Source organism: Dasypus novemcinctus, chromosome 1 (genome assembly GCF_030445035.2).
Source record: "Dasypus novemcinctus isolate mDasNov1 chromosome 1, mDasNov1.1.hap2, whole genome shotgun sequence".
NCBI lineage: Eukaryota > Metazoa > Chordata > Mammalia > Cingulata > Dasypodidae > Dasypus > Dasypus novemcinctus.
The window spans coordinates 153,731,269-153,755,211 of record NC_080673.1 but is presented as its reverse complement, the minus strand read 5'-3'; the positions used below and the strand labels follow the sequence as shown (position 1 = coordinate 153,755,211).

General features: G+C 46.7%; 1 protein-coding gene across 5 annotated transcripts in view; it reads left to right on the top strand.

Annotated features, from left to right (window-relative positions):
- Window positions 1-1,285: 1,285 nt before the first annotated feature.
- The window catches only part of PDGFRA (platelet derived growth factor receptor alpha), a 48,468-nt gene continuing 25,810 nt past the window's right edge, over window positions 1,286-23,943 (top strand). Inside the window, exons 1-8 of one of the 5 annotated variants that reach the window (XM_058298511.2) lie at window positions 1,286-1,605; window positions 2,647-2,786; window positions 12,933-12,993; window positions 14,524-14,841; window positions 18,288-18,548; window positions 19,513-19,643; window positions 21,121-21,292; window positions 21,384-21,573. In XM_058298511.2, the coding sequence (XP_058154494.1) occupies window positions 12,945-12,993; window positions 14,524-14,841; window positions 18,288-18,548; window positions 19,513-19,643; window positions 21,121-21,292; window positions 21,384-21,573 (1,121 nt within the window). In that variant the 5' untranslated portion in view covers window positions 1,286-1,605; window positions 2,647-2,786; window positions 12,933-12,944. Of the gene's footprint in view, window positions 1,606-2,646; window positions 2,787-2,930; window positions 3,228-3,869; window positions 4,442-4,995; window positions 5,326-12,932; window positions 12,994-14,523; window positions 14,842-18,287; window positions 18,549-19,512; window positions 19,644-21,120; window positions 21,293-21,383; window positions 21,574-23,943 lie in introns of those variants that run through there. The other 4 variants (XM_058298509.2, XM_058298520.1, XM_058298528.2 and 1 more) reach the window with 4 other exon arrangements.

Below are 23,943 nucleotides of genomic sequence, written 5' to 3'. Positions count from 1 at the left end.
GGAACATGTGGAAGTAATAGCGGGCTGTGCAGTCACCCGAGCTGAAGACGCACGAGAGGCGGGCGCCGCAGAAGGGCCAGGGGAGTGGGGCCCCAAAGCCCAGCCCCGGGCACCCTCTTCCCGAGCCTGGCACTCCGGGAGCCCGCCCAGGTTAAACCTCGGCACCCAGCAGGGTGCACTACTTCTTTGTGAGCCTCTCCCGCCCGTGGCCCTGGGTCCACCACCCGGGGAGGGAAAAAGTGATGGCTTTCCGACGTGCCAGTCTCAGCCTGGCTGCCTTGGCCATGCTGAGGGCGCACGCGTGGATGCGCGCGCGCGTGTGTTGATGGGGGGAGATAAAGGATGCCCCCGTGTCCTCAGCTAGAGAATTCAAAATTGGTGGAAGCCGGGAAGTGAAAACTCCCATCCCCCGCGCTTGCTCAGACGCCCCAATCCACCCGGGTCTGGTTCCTGGAGCGTCAGCGCCCCCTTTCCCTTACTGGCAGGATTGTTCTCTCCCGACACCATCTCTTTGCCTCTTGCCTTGGACACTGGATTTGGGGCTCCGCTCTCAACCCCCAGGTCTTCGTCGGATCCCACCCACGCGGCGGCTTGGAGCGCGGGTGGCGTCAAAATGCTCCCATCCCCAGGATGAAGAGGTGGCGGGCTTGAGGTGGACCCTTCCTCAGTCACCCAAGCCTGAGTCTCCCCGCGAGACAGCCAGGGCAACCTCACCCCGATAACCCCGAAAACAAAGGCTCGACAAGATAAGTGGCTCCTTGGGAGTAAAGGTCGTTCTGGAGGAGTACGTTCCAAGCCTACGCAGACCCGGGATTCTTTGTGTTCCCTTTCAGACCTCAGTCTACCCCCCACCACACACAAACTCATCATTGTCATATTGGACTCAACAGTTTGCCTAATCCCATTAAAGGATTAACAATTACGGGGCACTTTCCCTAAAAGACCCAAAGTTCCAAACCACGCAACCACTTGGAGCCCTCCTGACGGTCTCATTTCTAGTTGGACCAGGAGCTTTTCCAGAAGGGACATTTCTGGGGGCACTAACAGCAATTTTACATGTTATTTTTCTTCTTTTTAAAGAGAACACAAAACAATATCGGCGCGGCGGAAAATATCCCTCAAGTGAGGAGGCAAACTCCTGGAAATGATGGGCAGTTTGTATTTTCACGAAATGTCTTTCCCGGCAGAGCACCAACACCTCCCCCTTCCACCACCCCCATCCCATCTGGTCTGTTTCTCCCCGCCCCCCAGTTGTTGAAATCTGGGGGTTGGGGCTGGACCCCCTGATTGCATAAGAGCGAAATGCGAAGGCGCAATCCCGAGGCTGGGACGTTCAGAGCGCCGGGAGTTTGAAGGAAACTTTTATTTTGAAGAGGCCAAGGGGGGGCTTCATTTCCTGACAGCTATTTACTTAGCGCAAATGATTAGTTTTAGAAGGATGGACTATAACATTGAATCAATTACAAAACGCGGTTTTTGAGCCCATTACAGTTGGAGCTAAGAGGGAGAGAAACAGAGGAGGGGATCGCAGGAGAGGACTGAAGGCCGTGGACAGTTTTTGCTCAATGTGTAGGATTTTCATTGCTGATTGACTAGGAGGAGAAGGTAAGGGAGGGAAAAAAAAATGATTTTTGTTTCCAAAGAAAGTCCCTGATCGGGCTCTAGGGCTGGAAGAAGCAAGCAACTTCACTCAAACTTTGGACGATAAGGAAAAAAAAAAAAAAATGAAGCTGAATTCCTGTTGTATGCCCAGAGAATAATTTATTCCAAATAAACTTCACTAGGGAGGAAGATAATACCGAGTTACAAAGTCTGGGGATTTTAAAAACAACAACAACACATTTTCTCGGCCTATTTTTAAACGTAGTGTTTTTCTAACAACCCTTTGGCCTCCCAAGGAAATTGTTGAAGGCATTTTTGAGGTTTCTTTTGGGGATGTGGGTGATATTCGTGGACACTGGGACGAGTACCAAGTAATGCTGGGGGGTGGGAGCAGAGGTGTGTTGCCCTCTTCTTGGCAGCCGGTCCTGGAAGGCGACAGGTTTTTAATGAATGTTTTCATTCCTCGCCGGTGGTTTGGTGGGACCGAGCGGCAGCTCGCGGGGTGGAGCGCGGCTGGGGGACCCGGGAAAGCAAAGAGCGCCGAGAGGGGCGCGGGCAGGGGCTGCGGGGCTGCGGGGCGGGGGAGGCGTGAAGGGGTCGGCTGGAGGCAGCCGGACCTCGGGAGCCTGACGGGTACACATGGCGCCGGCGGAGCGCGCGTAATTACTGGACGGCGCAGCGCCCGGTGCGAGCCGGGGCCAGACTCAGCACATCTGCGGTGGCTGCCAGACGAGCAGACAAGACCTGGGCTCGGGCGAGGGTTTGGGGTGCTTCCCAGCGGTTTGCCTGGTCAGGGAGGTGAGCGCGGGCGCCGGCCGCGGTGCTCTCGGGTTGCGCGCCGTGGCGCGGGGGCGGCGGCAGCGCAGGCGGACGGGCGGTCTGCGTAATGACAAACACATTTGGCCCGGAGTGAAGAACTCCGTCGCCTCGCATTCCAGCAACTGGGATTTGAGGAATTTCGAGCTGCACTCTTAGGGGTCCTCATTGTGCGCGGTGGCTCCCCAGCCCCCACCCGTCACTGAGCGCCCCTCCCCCTGCATCCAGTGGAACCACTGCTGCAAACCCCGGGGCTCTGCTACTGGCCAGTCCCGGCCACAAGGAAGAAGAGAGGAAGTCGCCAGGAAAAGTGCCGAACTTCTTTGGGGAAATTAGGGGCGGCTTGGAACAGAGGAACTTGGTTCCAGGTAAGACAGAAAGGTGAGAGGCGAAGCGCCCTCCCGTCTCCCTTCTTCCTTCCAGGACGAGTCCTGGGTCCTCTTCCCCCACCTCCCTCCGCCCTCTGCCCTCCTACGTGCAGGGATATGTGGCACTCATCGCTTGCGCTCGCCCTGCGCTGCTTCATCCTCTTTACTCGCTTCCTTCCTCTCTTCCCCTCTCTGCGCCAGCCTCCCTGGCCCCTTGTGAGCCGTCTCCTGGAGCCCCTCCTTCCTCCGCTGCCTATCCCCATGGAAATCGGCTTTTACACGTGAGATTAACTTGTCCAGGCAGCGCCAAGGGAGCGGGCGGCGTCCACTTGGCTGGGATTCTGTTCCGCAAGGGTCTCGGCCAGTTCATAGCGAAAGGGAGTTTGGCCCCACTGGAGCCGGACAGCGCGAGGAGGCCAGGAATCCCGGCCGCGCAGCCAGGTGTGCGGGGCTGCGGGGTGGCCTGGTGGCGGGAAGGAAGGGCTGGGCTGTCCTGGTCTTTCCCGCACTTAGCTCCCCCGGCCCGGCTAAGATCTCCGGATTGCAGAAAGACTGCCTGGCAGAACTTGCCAGCCGGGACTCCTGTTTCCAAGGATGGGAGGGAGGCAAACGGGGCTTAGGAGGGGAGTGTGTGGCCCCTATCAGGTTCGAAACGCCCCACGCCTGCCCTCACTCCCTGGAAAAGCCCCGGGCCGGGCGGTGTGGGAAATGGCTTTTTGGCTCCGCGGCCGAATTGCTCAATGTTTTGGACTGGCTCGCCTCGCCGCGGTCACTCCGACCAGAACTAGTCAGTTTTTTGGAGCAGGGAAAGGCATCCAGGACAAACCGGGAACCACAGTACCCAGCCGCACAGCTCACTTGAGCAGCACCTCAGAGCCGGCCGAGTCCCAGGGGCCGCAGGAGAGAATTGAGCCCCGGGCGTGCGCACCTCACCCACTGCAGCCTCACCCACTGCAGAGCCAGGGTCTTGTTTACACACGCCCCACCCACGCCCCCGTTCCGACTGGCAGGCCCCGGGCGTGGTTGCGCTGTATCCCCTCCCTCGTCTTCCCACTGCCTCTCGACCGTCCGCTTTCCACCGTCCTCACTGTGCCCCGACAGGCGGGGGCCCGAGCGGCCTTGCTTGGAGGCCGCGGTTGGTCCCTGCTTCGGGACTCCTGCACACTCCTGCTTTTGGTCTGATCCAAGTGCAGCTGGACTCCAAAACTGAAGTCCAGAGAGCTCGGGGGTGGGTCGGCGGGAGGGAGTGGTGGTGGGGGCTCCGAGAATGCGCCCGCCACCGACCGCCTGTACCCGGGTCCTTGCACCAGCTTTTAGACAGAGAGGGACCTGAAGCACAGCCGGTACTCCCAGCTGTCCGCCCCAGGGCTGCTTCCCGAAGGGACGCGGGGTGGGGAGGGGTGCGGGGGAGGGGCATCAAGCTGGGCTCTCCAGCTGCAAACGCGTCTGGCGCCGAGGCCGGCCTGCCGTGCGCCTGCTGGGGACCGGCCGTGGGCGGCACGCTGCGCCGTGTCCTGGAGACGTGGTGGCCAGCGACCTCCTGCAGACTTTGGCGGTCGGGTCCGGCCTCCGGGCAGCTGCGACAGGGTTACGTGTTACTGGTGGAGAAGTAGCAATTCAGGGGAAAGATCTAAAGGCCAAAAGGTGACCAAAAGGTGAGGCTCTCAGTGTCCCTCAGGTCCGGCCTCGCGGTGTCTGCCCACAGTACCAGCTGTCCGGCTTGTCCCGGGTGCAGGGGTCCAGAGAAACTACTTCTCCAGCCTGAGCTCTAGTCCAGACCCTGCGGGTGCTTGTCTTCTTCTGCAGTGGCTCGGCGGCATTTGCGTTTCTTTTAAACACAACCCCGACGCAGGAATTGTTTGGAAAAGTAGACTGTAGGAGTGGGGTTGGGGTGTGGGTGGAATATAGGGGATCCTGAATTTGGGGCTCTTCCTTCCTTCCCTGACTCCTTTACCTCAACCTCAAGCGAAAGAGGAGCGAGAGGTGCAGGCTCGAGGGGATGCGCGTGTGCGCGGGGCAGCCGTGGCACAGGGAGCGTGGGGCAAGGTGAGCACCCAGGTTCCTAAAAGCTGGGGGGTCACAGCCTCGGCGCATCCCGGCCTTCCTGACAAGTTGTAGCCCGCGGCCGTGCCTCTTTCTGACCCACAGGAGGCGCTGGAGCGCGGCTGTAACTCTAAACCCCTCGGCCTCTCTCCCTCCACCCCGCCCGGCCCCCTCTCAGGGCTCAACTGAAAACAATGCAAACGCCCAGCGTCGTGCTTGGGATCGGGTGGCCTCTGCATCGCTGAGGCAGGGAGCACAGCCAGCAGGGGCGCGGACCCGCGGGACGTGCGGGGCGTTGCCACCAACCTTGGAGCAGCAGAGCCGCGGAGGGCGTGGAAGTGACAGGAGGGGGAGCATCGCAAATACTATTCGTGTGGGTGTGGCGGGGCAGGGGGCCGGACTGTGCCAGCGCGGAGCCTCCTGCAGAGGGTTTCCGAGTCGCCGCACGGGTTGCGCTGCCCCGGACGCGGAGCCCGAGAGGCAGGCGATCCAGCGGGTAAGATTCGCGGGGCTGCCGCGCCCTCTAGCGGGATCCCGACCCGCGGTCCAGCTCTCGGCCAGCCCCAGGCGATCGGCGCCAGTCGCGTCCGAGCGCCCCGCTGGGACCTAAGGGGTTCCCTGGACGAATAGCTTGGGTCATCTTTATCCTTTCAAGGGGGCGTCGAATAGACGCCTGACAAGCCCTGTGTAGCACTGGAGGGGCTGCGTGAGCGAAGGGACCTGAGTTCCCGGAGTTCGGGGATGAAAATGGGGGTGTCAAAATTAAATTTGGAAGATGCTGAGGAAAGTGGAGGATTAAATGAGTCACGGACGCTCTTGGGGGAAGAGTCGTTGACTTTTGTTTGCAAACCCCTCGCAAATTTCCCTGCCGCGCAGGAGGCCTGTTGCTGTTTGTTTGTTTTACGACCCTGCGTTATTGTGCAACGGGAACAGTCATTTCCAATCAGCCCGAGGTTCCCCGGCTGCGTGGCGTCCCCCGCCGGGCGGGTTTATGAGGGTTGACAAAGGCGTGCGAACGGATTGGGCAGCGCGGGGCTGGGGGACGGCGTGGCCCCCCGCAGCTCGCGCGGCCCAGGTGGTCCCCTCTCCGGGGAGGGAGGCCACGGACGGGCGCGCGCGCCTGGCTTCCCTCCTATGGGTGTGCGGAATCTCCGAGGTGGGGAGAGCTTTGGCTAAACAAAACCTTGGACTATCCAGCCTCCTCTCGAGTGGCTTTCACCGTGGAACCCTTGCGACCAGGGTTGGCAGCTGTTCCTGCTTTGTATTCCCGGCTCCCGAGGCCCCGAGGCCCCGAGGCCTCGGCGGACCCGCTTGGAGGGGGGAGAAAGATGCTGATGCCTGCCCGGGGCGGTTCCCTCACCAAATTCTTTTGGGGACCCGTGGAGATTTACGCATTTTGGCAGCAGTTTTCCGTTTCCTGCTCCCATTCCACGGGTTTTGAATTGAGGTCACAGAGAAACCTAAAAGCACAGTCTAAGAGAGGATGAGATTGGAAGTTGAGATTTGGGGCGTTTTAGCACAAAACTCCCAGCAGCTGCGCCGGCCACTACGCGAACCCCAAGTCCTTGGACCAACACTGCCACCTGCTGGTCACGTTCCTGAACTGCATGACCCGCGGCGGAAATGCCCTTCGTGCAGATTCTAAGCAAGCAGTGGCCTCAGGAGGAGGCATTTTTCGCTGGGTAGACCCAAGTAAAATATGATGACTGGTCTTCTTTTCTTATGAAGCTGCAAGAGTCATTGCACGGTCAACATTCGTTTTATAGACGTTTGTATAGTTTTCTGCCTTAGTTGTTAATCCTTAGCAGCTATGTAGCCCTCCAAGTCCTACACATCTAATTGCCAGAGAGACCTGTGAGGAAGGTAGGCTGGTATTTGTGTTTCCGTTTAATCGTGAGCAGACCCAGATCTGAGACTGGTGACCTCGGGCTCAAGTGTGCTACAAGCTACTCTTCCTTCCCAAGGTTGTCCCATTCATTAGGTGGCACATCAGTAGGGGGACAATCAAAAGAAAGTGTCTTAGCCTCCTGTGGTTAAATATCTGATGCAGGGAGAGAAGAAAGGTTTCTGAGCTTCTGTTGTCCCATAAAATGCGCCCATGTGAAAACAGCCCAGCCCCCACCCAACCTTGGAATGTGTAATGGAACTCAGGAAGACCAAAACAACAAAACAGTCCTTGCCTGAGCAGAGATCCTGGTCAACAAGCCCCTGGTGGAAAACAGGAAGGTAGGGCCGCTGGCCAATGCAGATCTGAACTTAGAGGGCTGGGCTGAAGCTATGAGAAAGGGCAGCACATTTGTAGCAGGGAAAAAGCTAGCTATGTAATTTTCACAGTTAGAATTAACTCAAGAGGGCCGAAATTACCAAACCTCGGAAAACTGAATCTTGAAGTCATCAGTGGCTTTTGGGGCTGCGAGCGCGTCTCCTCTGGCCTTTAATCATGCCAGGGTGGGGTGAAATTCAATATTCAACGGCCCTGCAGTGGGATGCATGTGCAGTTGGTGATCAGGAAGCTGGCCTTCTGGTTTTATGAGGACGCTGTGCTGTTACTCCTTCTGGAAACAAGGCCCTTGCATTGTTTGCTCTCTGTTTAGTCTCTAGGAGGTCATGTTGTCTTTTGTTCTAGAGTCACACTCAATGGTTCTTCACTTCTATTTGCAGAGGACAAGATGGTCAAGTTAAAGAGAAAGAATACTAGCTACAAAAAGTGTTGTATCTCTGCATATATGACTGTATGTTTTGGTTCACCTTAAAATAGTCCCCATACACCTTCCAGGCTGCAGTATCAAGAGTATAGGAGGGAACTACTGGCCTGGGTCAGGAATCAGAGTTCAGATCCTGCTCTCCACTAGGTGGGTGATGAAGGGCAAGTTGTGTGGCCTCTGGGACTTCACTTTCTCAGTAAAGTGTTTAGCCACCTCAGATGTCCCTGTCACCTAAAACATAGGATGCTGCAGGGAGAAACAAAACAAAACAGACCCAGTATTAAAATCCCTAGCTGATGTTTACAAAGCACTTTCAGTTATAGAATTATATATAGCTATGTAGTTTAATCCTTACAATAAGTCAGTAGAGCAAGGAAACAAGTCAGGTATTTATTAGTCTTCATTTACAGAAGAAACTGAGGTTCAGAGAGATGGACTAAGCATCATTTCTGGGATCAGAATCTAATCCAACGAAATTTCCAGAGAATCTTCTGAGAGAAGGACAAGAGAATGGGTGTGGAGGGAGGGTAGAACACAAGTCACCTGCCTGAGAGGGAACCTGACAGATCTCTCTTCCCCATTTGTTTCTTTGACTTGTGGCAAATATGCCTCGAGTAGTGATTATAGAGGATTGCGTCTAAAGTCCAACATGTTGCTGGCATGAGAGAAATAATAAGGATAAAAAAGAAACGATTCTGATGAAATCCATTGTTCCTCCCTGCAAAAAATGATTAGTTCTCACTGACTTTTACAATGCCTTATTCCTCTGAATTTGTATCAATTACTTTAATTTGCCTATCTGGGGTAAGGGTATCCGCCTACCACATGGGAGGTCCGCGGTTCAAACCCCAGGCCTCCTTGACCCGTGTGGAGCTGGCCCATGTACAGTGCTGATGCATGCAAGGAGTACCCTGCCACGCAGGGGTGTCCCTGCATGGGGGAGCCCCATGTGCAAGGAGTGCGCCCCGTAAGGAGAGCCGCCCAGCGCGAAAGAAAGTGCAGCCTGCCCAAGAATGGGGCCGCCCACACGGAGAGCTGACACAACAAAAAGAAACACAGATTCCCATGCCTCTGACAACAACAGAAGCGGACAAAGAGGAAGACGCAGCAAATAGACACAGAGAACAGACAACCAGGGAAGGGGAGAGAAATAAATAAATACATCTTAAAAAAAAAAATTTGCCCATCTGACTTTTGAATGAGCACCAGGATAGGGGTTAGCGATAAAGGATGAGCGTTTACTCCCAGAGTAGACAAACTCCAGAAATAGCAGGACTGACTTCCAGAGATTCCTTCTTTGAGACCAATAAGGAGAGGGAAGTCTCCCTCTTTCCTGCTGTTTTTCATCCCCACCCTGTGGGGTAAATGTGCTGCAATTACTCATGAGTAAATTGTCTGAGTTATAGATTGCATGAAACGTCGCACTATGCCTGGATTTCTAGCCGGAGAACAACTGCTATCAGAAAAGGGAGCTTAAAACCTTGGGCAAGCTCATGTTGATTCTCCATATTTGCATCATTGCTTGCACAGACACCCTGTTTTCACTGCCCACTTTGTGTGTCAGTAAATAATCCTCACTGGCAGAAGGCCTGCCATATCTGGGTGCACAGAAGGAAATCTGGTGGGGCCTGGTCAGGGCAAAATGCTCCCGTGAGCTGTGCTGTAAGAGCAGCGAGCCCCTCTTTTAAGTTTGGGAATGCTTTAAAAATGTATGGTTGGCAAGCCCTGCTACAGAAATACAGGATATAAATGTGATAAAACCCAAGACATCAGGCTGGCTCTGGAGGACTCCTTTGAAGTTTGCTAAGTGGATTATCAGTAGAAGGCTGATATTTCTATGTATACACGGCCTGTTTCTGCTAATTGCAGTAAATCAGGCTTGCCAGCCCAGCTCTGAGGCCGCCAGGGCTGGCGGCTGCTGCAGGGTGGAAACCTGCATCCCCGGACTCATGCCAGGACCCTCAGAAGCTAGCAGCCAGCCGGCATTGTGGGCATTGCATTTGGGTCCACAGCACTGCAGTTGTGCTGCTTCCTGCTGTGGTGAGTCAGAGAAGGAAAACATCGGCCCAGTTTGCATTAGGAAATAGTTGGGAGGTGATCTTCCCATGAGTGAGGCCATATGGTGGTGTGGAAAGAGATGGCCTTTTTTTAAAAAGATTTATTTTTATTTATTTTTCCCCCCTTCCCCCTGTTGTCTGCTCTCTGTGTCCATTAGCTGTGTATTCTTCTGTGTCTGCTTGCATTCTTGTCAGGTGGCACTGGAAATCCGTGTTTTTTTGTTGTTGTTGCATCATCTTGCTGCATCAACTCTCCGTGTGTGCGGCACCATGCCTGGGCAGGCTGTGCTTTCTTCGTGGGGTGGCTCTCCTTGCGGGGCACACTCCTTGCGCGTGGGGTCCCTTATGCAGGGGACACCCCTGCGTGGCACGGCATTCCTTTCACACAGCAGCACTGCATGTGGGCCAGCTCATCACAAGTACCGAACCCTGGACCTCCTATATGGTAGATGGATGCTCTATCAGTTGAGCCACATCTGCTTTCCGAAAGAGTATAGCTTTTACATTACATGGGCCTTGTGTTAGAATTCTGCTTCTGCTACCAGCTGTGTGACTTCAGTTTTTTTGCTAAACCTCTCTGACCATCAATAGCTGCTTTATTTTATTTTTAATTAGAGCAGTTGTAGGTTTATAGAAAAATCATGCAGAAAGTACTGAGTTCCCATGTTAACGCCCTGATGCACAAAATTTTCCTTATTGATATTTTGTATTAGTGTGGACTTTTGTTATAATTTTACACTAGCATTCACTCTTTGTATTGTACTGTTCTGTGGTGTTTTAAAAAATTATTTTTATTCTGATAGCACATTCAACCTAAAATTTCCCATTGCAGCCACTTTCAAGCATACGATTTAGTGGGGTTAATTACTTGCACTGTGTTGTGCTACCATCTCTACTATACATTACCAAAGCTTTTCTGCCCCCCCACCGCCCCAAATAGAAACACTGTACCCATTAGGCATTAACTCCCTATTCTCTCACCCCCAACCCCCAACCTCCAGTCCCCACTCATGGTAAACTATATTCTAATTTCTGATTCTGTGAATTTACTTATTCTAATTATTTCAGATCAGTGAGATCATACAATATTCGTCCTTTTGGGTCTGGCTTATTTCCCTCAACATGATATCTTCAGGATTAATCCATGTTGTCACATGTGTCAGAACCTCATCCCTTTTTATAACTGAATAATATTCCACTGTATGTATATACCACATTTTGTTTATACTTAATTTTCTGAGGAACTACTAAACTCTTTTCCACAGCCATTGTACATTCCACATTCCCACCAACAATGCAGGAGTGTTCCAATTTCTCCATGTCCTTGCTATCACTCGTTATTCCCTTAACCGCACCCACCCCCACTTTTTAAAACAATAGTCATCCTAGTGCATGTGAAGTGGTATCTTATTGTGGTTTTTATTTGTATTTTCCTAATGGCTATTGATGATGAGCACCTTTTCATGTGCTTATTAGCCATTTGTGTATCTTCTTTGGAGAAATGTCTATTCAAGTCCTTTGAACAGCCACTTCTTAAAATCTAATAATCCCTATGTCGCAGGATTATTAGAACAAACTCAGAACACACATGTGAAAACTTTGGCTTAGTAAAAATTGATTTCTCATTTTCTCTCTTGGAGAGAGCAGAATTACTACTTCTATTTTTTGCCCCAAATTCATTCCCCATTCCCTACCCACACTATGCCACCAGCATCCCATCTTTCATTGCCTCTCTTTCTTCCCTCTGATTTCTGCAAGTAGGCCACTTTTGAGCAAAAATGTGTGATCAAGCACCACCAAAAGCTACCGTTAGGCTGCTAGCTATAGGAGCCTCTCTAAAAACAACAATCAACCAAGCAAAAAAGAACCAAAATGTAAACATAGGCAAACATCGAATTTCTCCTTTTTGGGGGTGGGGGGGGGTGCAATTTACTCAGAAATATGCACCATAGTCTTAATTTCCAAAGTCAGTGATGGCACCCGGTACGTCCCATTACGTCATTCCATTGCATTACGTCATTCCATTGCATTACGTCATTCCATTGCATTACGTCATTCCATTGCATTACGTCATTCCATTGGGGTTGACGGGGTTTTCTGAGTGACCACAGGGGCCAGGTGCATAGGTTGGATCAAGGTGGGGATTTTGTGTTACCTTAAGGCCTGTGCCCCTGCCAAGGTCCCTTGGTGTGGCCTTTTCCATCCAAACTTGGGTGCTCAGTGGTCCCACCATCTGCAAACCCATTTTCTGTTCCTTTTCCTTGATCATTTCCAAGGATTTCCTGTGAGAAGTGAAGGGGGAGGTAAAATAAAGATGTGCAAAAGTGTGAATGAAAACGAAAAGGCAAAGAGAAAAGGTGCCTTTTCAGAGTGGGCCAGAACAGAGCCTGCAGTGGTTTGCCCCCAGGGCAACATGGATCCCAGCTTAATTTCCTTCTCTTCCTTTGTTTTCTTTTCCATTCCCTTCCTTTCTTCCTACTCACCTCTTTCACGCTTCCTCTCTCCACTCCTCCTAAGATTTTGTTGTGGGATATCAGAGGGTGGAAAACTTAACAAGAAAAAGTAGGATCAGTTTCTGTGGAAGCTTCATGTTTTATCCTATTGTCTACTGCAATGCCCCCAAACACAGGAGTTTAGTCACACATTTCTCTCCCGTTTTCTTCCCTTTGTTTATTATTATTATTTTTTTGCTCTTCCTTTCACGCCAGTGTTCTTGGTTTTCCATGCCTGGTTTAGCCTAGTTGTGAGGGCAGCAGGTCCTAGGAAAATCCAGGCTCAGCGCCCAGGTCTGGGCCTGGGTACTTGTCTCTGTATCACAAAGGTCTGCTCTAAGGGACGTTAGTGAGTTGGGTTTCAAAAACTGTAGATCGGAGTGACACTTAAATATGAGCATGTTTGCCTAAGTAGCCTTTCCAGTGGTTACAGAGAGTGTGACCTCTGTGCAGCTGAACACAAAGCAAGTGACAACCTTTCCTGAGAAAGTTGAGAAAATACATACGTTTCCTTCTTCGTTTTCCCACATTCTTTCTTTTAACCTCCAAAAGGAGCAGTTATCCTCTACTCTCAGATACCTTCGAGACAGTAAATGTGGACTTTTGCATGCAATTGGAAAGCCCTCAGCTTCCCATGGCTTCTGTCATGACCACGGGGCTCCCTTGGCCTATTTGATTTTCTTCTCCTGGGCATCTTAAATCTTAAACTGGGACTTTTCTTCTTTTTTTTTTTTTATGACTATAATGATGCTGTTACCATTTTCCACAGTGCAAAGCACAGAGATGACTAAGCTCACTGATGATTTCTCTTGACTAACGCTGTTTCTGTTTGACTTTGGACTTTTTCAGTTTTCCAGAACGATGTGGCCTTCTCGCCGGGCATTCCTGTTTCTAGGCTGCCTCCTCACAGGTACGGATCCCGCTCTTTGCTGAGAGCAGCGTCCTGGGGGAGGCCTTGCTTTCCAAGTTCTATGCTCTGCAGTGAAGTCTGTGTTGCAAGTCCAGAAGAATGAAGAGAAATGGAGAACTGTAGAGCGTTATCTGGAATGACCCCAGACCTTCAGTTCCTTTTGCTGCATTGCACTAGTCTCATTTCAAGAGTGCCCATCCAGTGGCAGTTTTAGTGTTTGCTTAATCCTGGCATTCAGTCGTTCTTAGTAATAGTCCAAATTCTTCCACCCTCCTCTTCCTTTTCCTGGGACAAAGATTTCTAGTAGAGATGGATCAGATAGATAAATTCAGAAATGCTCAAAGGAAAGAAATAATAGAAAATTCTAGCCTGGCCCGTCATACCTGTCCTAAACAATACCTGTTTCAGGATGCTTAAATTGCTTGGAAATCTCAGAGCTACCCTTTCCCTTAGAAACTGACTGATGAATGTCTGACTCTTGGGGAATCTCTTTAATTCATCCTCGCCAGGAGAATGCCTTTGGGCTGAATGTTAAAGTATTTATTGGAATTTCTTAGCTCTGGTCCAGGTATGTCTGCATCACAGATTTTCAGCAGGAATCCATGCTTTTCTAGTTTGTGGAATTAGTTGAGCTTGTTAGTGTCCTTAGGTCTTATCCATATCCATATGGATATGGTGGAATTAAAAAAGGTCAATGATTCGTTGGTTCTGAAGTTCACTGACAATGCCCCACCTACAGGGTGATAGTAAGCCATTACAGCTCCTACCTAACGAGCGTCAGGAATCACAGTGGTCAAATATTGAAGCAGGATGTGATTCCCACATCTGCCTCTGGGGAAGACTGAGACCATTACTAGATAATTAACTAAGCCATAACATCTCTTCTTTCGGTTTTACAAGAAGGGTAGGCTAGAGTGAAATTTTAGGTTCTAAGATGAATTTCGAGTTTTCACTCTTGGCCTTTATTTATTCTTATTTTTGCATTAAAGTCCACATCACCCTGCTGTGGTTTCTGGAACTCACTAGGGAGAGGGGGCATGCCCAAATCTTGTAAGAAGTGGAAGCTGTGTAATGCCCGAGTACAAATCTGCTTTGTGCTTTGTTGGGTCGGACTGCCCGCCCCCATTCTCATCCCATTTTTTTCCCTAAGGGAAACCTCTGCAGGGAATGTGGACAATAAAGAACCCCATAGGCTTGAGCCTATGCCATCTTGGGATAGTTTATGGTCACACATAAGAGCCTAAAATATGGAATTGGAGTCAGACGCCCTCTATCCAGCTGAGTGTTTGGAGGGGAGAATCCAGGGGGCGGGGGCTCGGTGCTGTTATCGAGCCTTTGGAACCATTTGCTGCTCTCAGCAGATGCAGTGGCTGTCATAATGGGGGGCTATTCATGGGGATCCAGGCAAACGGATTTTCTGCACAGAAATGGCCGTTGTTCAGATAAGCTGCTACTGTTGCTGCTCTCAGTTCTCTGGGTGAGACCGTCCCTTCTGGCCACATCCTATTCAGAGCATGTTTCCTTTTACAGGACCGGGCCTAATACTCTGCCAGCTTTCATTACCCTCGATCCTTCCAAATGAAAATGAAAAGGTTGTGCAGCTGAATTCATCCTTTTCTCTGAGATGCTTTGGGGAGAGTGAAGTGAGCTGGCAGTACCCCCTGTCTGAAGAAGAGAACCCCAATGTAGAGATCAGAAGTGAGGAAAACAACAGTGGCCTTTTTGTGACCGTGCTGGATGTGGTCAGTGCCTCGGCGGCCCACACAGGACTGTACACTTGCTATTACAACCACACTCAGACAGAAGAAAATGAGATCGAAGGCAGACACATTTATATCTATGTGCCAGGTGAGTAGATGGCTACCCTGCACCAAGCCAGCTTGCCAGTATCTGCTGTCTCAGGCTAACTGTGATAAGGTTTTTCCAGAAGAAAAATAACAAAAATTTATTATTTGGAAAACACAAGAGAGCCCGCAAACTTAAATAAAGATCATCTGTCATCTTATTAAGAAATATTTATTGTTGACATTTTGGAGTTATGTTTTTTCCCCCTCCCCAATTTTTTTTTTTTTTTAATAATTAAACTTTCTTTTTAGAGAAGTTTTAGATTTGCAGAAAAATTACACCCCAAAGTAGAGGGAATTCCCATATAACCCTTCCCCCATACCCACACACATAGTTTCCCCTATTATTAACATCTTAGATTAGTGTGGTACATTTGCTACAATTGAGGAACCTGCAGTGATGCTTTGCTATTAACCAAAGTCTGTAGCTTACATTGTGGTTTACACTTTGTGCTGTACAGCCTCCAAAAATTTTAATGAAAAACTTCAAACATACAAAATACTTGAAAGCCTAATACAATAAACATCCGTATACCAACCACCTAGGCTCAACAATTATTAGCATGGCTTCAACAATTATTTACATATTATAGATTCAGCAATGAACATATGATTTTTTTTTTGCTTCATATACCTATGCATGCATATATTTTCTAAAACATATAGAAATTGGTTGCAGACATAATGATGACACATCAGCCCTAAATATTCAGCTCCTAAGAAGAAAAACATTCTTTTATCTAACTGCTGAACCATAATCACACCTAAGAAATTTACTGTTATTTCCAAGTATTCTCTAATATGCGGTCCATGTTAAACATTTCCTACTTATCCCCCATATACCTTTTTAAAAAAATTTACTTTAGTAACATATATGACCTAAAATGTCTCCCTTTAACCATAGTGGTGTTAATTACATTCACAGTATTGTGCTATTATCAAGCTTTAGCTTTCCATTCCCTATATGTTATGTATTGAAAATCATTTTTATCATGGTGTGTCTTTTGGGATTAGTATTATGCAAAGAATCTGAAATATATTCATTTCTATTTTGTTCGAGCAAGTTCAGCAAGTATTTATTATGCATTTACTGTGTGTCAGGCATTGTGTTGAGTGCTGGGGACACAAAGATTAATTAGGTAGGTCCTATCTTGGAATTACTTATAGCTCATTATATTAGCGTCCAAATAACCATGTCGATTTTCAGATTTAGGTCAAACATATTTACTCTTGATGAATTGAAAGGGATTTTTTTCTATTTAATTAAAAGTTAGAGAGAAATCCCAAATTAATGATGTTATCCCATGTCCTTTGATAAGCATTGGAGTTAAATGGGGCTAAATATGCAAGGGTCTTATCAGGGAAAAGCCTGTGAGAGAAAATGGGGAGAGGTCCAGCAGAGACTAGGGGAGCTATCAGACTCTGGCACACCCTGAGCCTGAGTAAAGGAGAGGGGAAGGGAAGATGGGGTGGAAGCATTCTAGACCTCTGTGCCTCTAAAGAAGGCTGGGCAAGCCCAGTGTCCTCGGCTGAAGTTGGCTGGCAGAGACCTCGTGGCCCTGCTAGGAACTGGGCTGCTTCAGGACCCCAGCTCTGCTTGGTCATGGCTGGAAGCCTCCCTGGGAGGCGTGGGCTCTGTGTAAAGGTAGTGATGGATTTCACAGCTGTGACCCTTGGTCTATGTTCTCTGTAGTCGGCGAAATGTGGTTTATTCTCACTGCAGCTACACTGATGGACTAGGTTTAGACAGGAGCTTGAGATGTATTTGGTCCACCCACCTAGCATTCCATGTCCTCCTTTGTGATTATATCTTTAGTTGTAGTTGTAGCCCTAGTGTTGATTTTTACCAACTGTTAGAAAAACCATGATGTTGTTCAGACATTTCATGGATAGTACATGATGGGTAGGGAAAAATTACATTTTAGAGAAAGACCAGGCAGATGTGTTATGGATACCAAACTGTATATTTTAACCTGAAATTCACTTGCAGATGTATTTGCTGAAATCTTTGCTTAACAGAGTTGAAGAATTTGGAACTCATACAAACAAATTAAAGTAATGGCAATTTTAGTATGTAGAGGTGAATTTAAGGGGAATAAGTGAAAGTACTGGGTTTACAAAAAACAAAACAAAACCCTACAAACATAAACTGTTTACAACTGTTGCCATCCTTGTTGTTTTGGCAGCAGTAAAATAAGGAGGTTTCTACCTGGAATAGTATGCCTTTTGAGTAAATAATTCCTGTGATGTGTATCTTCCTACCTTTTTTTTTTTTTCATAGCTCTTGAAGGTAAATGCCTTCCATCATTTATTGAGAGAGTCTAAGGACCAGAGAGGTAAACTTGCCCATGGTCACACAAGGTCCACAGACCCAGCAAGGTCTCTCATATTAGTTATGTTATATGCTGCCTCTGTGCTCCGACTCCTGGCCACGGCTTAGAGTGAGCCAGAGTGGTGACAGCTTCTACCCGAACTCCTCTAGTTTTCCATATCCTTTTTGCAACAGAGATTTGCTTTTTCATATGGCTCCTTTTCTTGCCCTCTACAACTTTGGGCCTCTCCAAGGATCCTGGACCATCTCCCCCACTTTTTATGACATTTACTTGTCTGTATCCTCCTTCCTAATTAATATAAAGTTTTGTTTCACAAGGAGTTGGGTATTTAGTTGGTCACTCCAGCTTCATTCACACACAAATGCTACACTTGGGTTCCTTCTTGCTGAGAACACCAGGAATGTGGGTTTGTTAAAGGTAGATGAGGCCTCTAGTTTTAATCTGCTTAAGACTGTAAAAAAACTTCTTGTTCTCTCCCACCTCCCAGCACAAACACCACCCAAGTGGCCCCTGCACTGTCAGAGATCTTTTTAGTTGCGCTTTTGGAGAGTAGAAGGCCCTTTCTGAAATTGATGCTTGAGGCTTTCAGCACTTCCTACCATAGTAGATTAAGTGGCTAGTTTTCTTTGGGAAAGAAAATTCTCAGGCTATGGAATTAGACATTTTATTTATTAGCTCGGTGATTACTTTTTAATCAATGGATTTCTGTACTACTTTTCATTGGTGATAAGAATTTCTTTGAAAGTTCTGTTATTTTTTTCACCTTTTTTATTCATAATTTTTAAATGATGACTTTTTTCTCTTGTTTTGAACAGAGTTGAATGCTATTACTTTATTGTCCATTCTTGTTTTAAGTTGTTGCTCAAATTTGGATTGGAATTCCTGGCTAATATTTGTATGTATCCTCAACATTTTTCATTAGGGGATGGCAATGTGGTATTAGTCATACTTTAAAATCACTTCGCTATGATGACTTATGTTAGTGAGGTAACTCTTCTGGATATATGTGTAAAGACAAAACATTTAACCTGGTGAGATACATGCACATGGGATGATTTTTCTGGATGTATGTGTCAAGATAAAATTAACAAGTTTTTTTTTTTTTTTAAAACCACAGACCCAGATGTAGCCTTTGCGCCTCTAGGAATGACGGATTATTTGGTCATCGTGGAGGATGATGATTCTGCTATCATACCCTGCCGCACGACTGATCCTGACACTCCGGTGACCTTACGCAACAGCGATGGGGTGGTACACGCCTCCTATGACAGCAGACAGGGCTTTAACGGAACCTTCTCTGTGGGGCCCTATGTCTGTGAGGCCACCATCAACGGGAGGACGTTCCAGACCATACCCTTCAATGTCTATGCCTTAAAAGGTACATGCTCTCCCTTTCTTTGAAAGAGCAACAGGCAAAGTAATCAGATGTATGTAGGATTTTTTTTTTTTTTTTATCATGGTCACTGGTGATGAAGATCTTGAATTATGATTTGGGGCTTTAAGACCTGACTTTTACTGTGCATTATTACACTGACCTCTGGGGCTAAGCTTAAAATTACTAAAGGCAAACGCTTTCTTACCCTTGTCAGACTTCAAAACATGGTAAGGAATTCTTTTCTTACATAAGCCTCTTACTGTTTTTCTCACATTCCTGATTACAGAGGCCCCCAAAACAAACATAAACCTGTGGGGGTTGGACGCCTAGACTGATTTTAGTCATTTCAGGAAAGGGATTTTGATTTCGAGAAAAGCTGGTAGTTGCAGACTTCATCCCTTTCATGTGAGTGGTTAGTGTGAATAGGAAAGTAGAATACAAGTTCAGGTCAAGGTATACTTAGTGAGCACTTACTGTGTTATATGTTGGGTATGCCATTTTAACTGTTATCAAGGGCTTATTTCACGCCAGACACTGTGTTAGGTTCTGGAGAAGTGCTGAGAATTCCCGGGAAGCAGAGTGGAAGAGAGGAGGAAACTAAATGATGCGGTAGAAGCCAAGTCCTAGAAAAGCTAGTCAGTAAAGGGTGCTTGAGTGAATGCATAAATACATCAGTAAAGCAGTAAAACCATGATTAATCTAAATGCCCAGGAATATGGTGCTGTGTTTAACTGGAATTTATTATTATTGTTATCATCATTATTTTGTATTTCTATACTATAACTACATGACAAATCGTGAATATGAACTCAGAATCAAGGATTCTGAGATCTTCAAAATTTTGTCTTGAATGAACTAGTGCACAAATTATTTTTCAGTGTTTTCTTTAAAAGCAATGAAAACAAACTTATAAGGTCTAAGTAGGCTATGGATATTTAAGTCCTTGTATTTTCTCTCTCTTTTTTAGCAACATCCAAACTTGATCTAGAAATGGAAGCGCTAAAAACTGTATATAAGGCGGGGGAGACGATTGTGGTCACGTGCGCAGTCTTTAATAATGAGGTGGTTGACCTTCAGTGGACTTATCCGGGCGAAGTGGTAGGTACCCTCCAGGCTGGTGGTAGTGTGAAGTGGAGCGCAAAACACCTGTCTGGAGCCACGCCTTCTCTTTGGGGTGCGTCGCTGAGCCTCTCTTGACCTCAGTTCCCATTACTACAATGAATATGTTGTCCCAAGGACCGGTTAGAATATTGGATCAGTGGGAAAGTTGGGGATGAACAGTAGCTGGATCAGGACCTTTGGAATGCAGCAAGATTGTTCACAGCACCTTCTTTTTCAGAAGTCAAAAAGAATAAGAGGATTCATGGGCTCCAAGCTAACAACCCAAAATTTAGGAAAACAAAAATACGAATGGACTTAAACTTTGCTAAATGCTGCCGCCTTCTTGAGTTCTCATTTCCTTATGTTTCGAGGCTCGTGATGGAGTTGAGTGCTCCCAGCCCCTCCCTTTTCTGCTTCCTTGGCCTCCTGGGCTCTTATACCTGCCTGTTCTGCCTCCTACCTACCTGGCCTTCCTTGCGTGGCTCACCTTAAGGGGACCCTTACTGCTTTAATCATTCGGCAAAGATTTCATGATTCTTGCTAAACTCCAAGCACTGGGATAGAAACCCATCCCTGCCCAGAAGGAAGGGAAGGGGTGGTTGGGAGGGTGGTGGTGGAGGTGGAAGTGGGGATGTGAGTCACCATGCTATCTCGAGATCACTGGAGAGGTACATAGCGTGTTTCATTCATTTGAATACATTGTGGTAAACGGTGTGTTCAAGGCCATGAACGCCCAAGGTGGAAATGATGACTAACTACCTGTGTATCTACCTGTGTTTGAATCAGATGCCTCATGAAGAACAAAACTCAGATATATATGTTTTTCCCTTCATTCCTGAGTTGTAATTTTCTACTTTTTGCACTCTCTCCTTTTTTCCATTTTTCTCTCCCAGACTTTTGCTGCTGCTCATCCTTTCTTTTTGGGGCACCTGATGAGAAGTTGGGCAATTTTGCATATTGCCTTGTAAAGCTCCTTCGTTAAAGGGGCATTCACCATCCAATATCTGTACATCTTCCCTGAAATATGAAACTCTTTTTCTCTTCAAACTCTGTTGCCTTTAATCCTTAAAACAGAAATGTTTTCCCCCTGTTTTTTGGAGAAAGGCCTTTTATTTCAAGCCAAAGTACATGCTGTTTGACCCAAAAGTAGATATTGAAAGTATTGTTTGTTGAAACATTTTTTTCTGATTATAAAGTCATGCAGGTTTATTGTTGAAATTTTATGAAACATACAGAAACAGAAAAAAGATACTTCCAAGAGCATCACTGTTAATATTTTGAGGCAATAAATCCTTTAAATATTTTTATGCATACATACATGTTTAATATTTAATAGGCATTATACTTTAAATATCTTTTTCCGTCAGCAGTAAAGTATAAGCACCTTGCCATGTCATTAAATGTTCTTCTAAACCATGATTTTCTAAGATGCTAACTTTTTTTACACGTCAGTTTTCCTCCTCTTTTGCTGTAGAGAGGCAAAGGCATCACAATGCTCGATGAAATCAAAGTTCCGCTCATTAAGTTGTTGTACACCTTGACGATCCCCGAGGCCACGGTCAAGGACAGTGGAGATTACGAATGTGCAGCCCGCCAGGCCACCAGGGAGGTCAAAGAAATGAAGAAAGTCACCATTGCTGTCCACGGTACATTTTGCTTTCTAAAGTGCCCTTCGTCCATGCTGTTTGATATCCACTATAGGTAATTATTATTTAATGGAAACTTTTCCCTGTACAGAGAAAGGGTTCATTGAAATCAAACCCAACTTCAGCCAGTTGGAAGCCGTCAACCTGCATGAAGTCAAACATTTTGTGGTGGACGTGCAGGCCTACCCCCCTCCCAAGATATCCTGGCTGAAGGACAATCTGACTCTGATTGAAAATCTAACTGAGATCACGACTGACGTAGAAAAGACTCAGGAAATAAGGTAAAGAAAGATCTTTCCCAACTACATCTTTTAAAATTTATTTATTTATTTTTAATTTTTTAATCATACGTCCCTAGATAGATTTATGCATTTCTTACTGTCCAAACCAAAGGTCTGTCTAGAATACATAGAAATCCAACTTAAGAAATACTTGAAAACAAGTATCTTTAGTTATAACATTGCACAGTGCTAATAGTATGTTGGTAAGTATTTAACAATAAAATGAAAAGAAAGAAGAAATGAAAAGCTCTGTCCCTCAGTGAATGACAGGTTACTGGTTCCAGTTAGGGGTGGAGGAAAGAAAGTAAAATTGAACCTTCTTGGATTGAATATATTCCTTGACATGTGTGGAAACACCAGTTAAAAGGCAATTATCGTATAAACTTACATGAAACTAAACACCATTGGCTTAACTTGAAACATTTGCCCCCAGTCAAAGCCTCCACAGAAAATAGGAGTAGAGTCTGCCTAATTTGGTTATGAGAGAGACATACAATGAATAGTTTGGGTCCCTACCTTCTGTGGTAGACTGCTTCTTATCCCTTCAGTTTCCTTATCTAAAGTAGGGATGGTAACACTTAAGTTCCTGAAAGCAAGAAATGGGATGATATGTTGAAGTCTCTTGCAGTTTCAAGCTGTGACTAGAATCTAAAAGTCAGAAGGGAACATCTTGAAGGATTCGGCTGATATGCCTCTGTCAGAAATCACCCCCAGAGACAAAAAGTCTGTCTTATTCCTCAGGCCCTCAGGGAAGAGGAGACCAGAACTTCTCTTATCAGTTCCCCTTCACTCAGAATTTGTTTACTTCTTTCTGAGCTAAATTCCCTGAGTAACTGAGGAGCAGCAATTGAGAAAAGGGAATTTTCCATGACTTCTGTAGAAAAGTGATTGAAAAGGAAGTGGGTAGGCTCTGCCAACCACAGGTTCAGTAAAAGTGACAGAAGAGGCATGTGTAGAAAGGCCACACCTGAGTCCAACTCCACACTCAGGAACTCAAATTCCAAAATGGGGCCCACTGACAAGGCACTGAACTCCAGAGCCAACTGCCATGACTGTAGCACCTGCGGGTCTCCTAGCCCTCAGGAGCACCAGTATCTGCGGTTGTATCTGTTAATGTGGGAGGAGTGGGGTGGGGTGGGTGTGGGGTATGTGGGAACCTCTTATATTTTTTCATTTAATATTTTTTTGTGATCTATGTATCTTAAAAAAATACGGTAAAAAATACTAAAAAATTATATGATAATGTCTCTGTATTAAAAGAGATAGGAATTTTTATTAAAATGTCTTAGGAAATTCATCTTCTTGATAAACCCAATGTTTCTACCAACTTGTTGCCTAGAAATTAAGTACCATTTTCAATTAATGAAAGTAGCATTATTTTCACTAAACATTTTATAGTCCTTGATTGTAAAGTAGCCCCAATCCCCTTAAAGTTTAAGAGCTTTCCCTGCCACTGAAAGTATAATGTTTCTCCCTTTTTCATTAAACTGCTCTTTTATTACAAATTGTTTTAGATTCATTATTGTTTTTTGGCTTGAGCATTTGTTTATACTTTTCTTCTCTCAAAAATTCATTTCAACTTCATTAGTATTTCATTAATTTATAATTTTTTAAAACATTAGGTACTTTTAATACTGTGTTAAAAATAGATGTGCCTGTTTTTGTGTGGTAATCAAATGATGTAAAATGCATTTGTTTGTTTTATTTTTGCTGGTCAGTGGTTATATGTTTATTGTGCCACAATTTATCATGCGTAATATGAAAAACCACTAGAGCATCCTTAAGTCCTGCCCCTTATAAAGAGCTTGGCAACTCTGCTAGCAGAAAGGGCATTGTGCTGAAGAAGTCACAAGTGGCTGTGTCCTCTGTGCCAAAGTGAGCCCAGCACTCCATGTCCCAGGGCCTGTGAGTGAGGCCTGTGTTAGTTGAATGCCACCAGATAAGTGACAGATTGGGACTTTGTAGTTTGAACTTAAATATGTACAATGTCTTACTGTTATTCTCTGATTAAAATCAAATTGAAAACCAAAAGGAAAAGAAAGTGGGGTGCCGAACCTGGAAGGGTTTCTGAAGACCTGAAGTGAAGTTTCCCAATGAGGTTTCCACCAGGCTGTGAGGTGGGACAGGAATTGGATGTTGCTGGCAAAGCTAACATTTCAAACACTTGTACTAGCACAATCTACAAGCCATAATCAATAGGAATGACCAGGCAAGCTCACCAAAAGTGGTTTTGGAAAACAGCCAGTTGAAGTGATATATTGAAGAATTCCTTGAGTATATATGTATTTTTAAGTTCCAATTATGTGCCAGGGAAGGATGGGGTCTCTGGTTTCCTGGAGCTTAAAGCCAGTATACCCCGTGGCCTTCTTG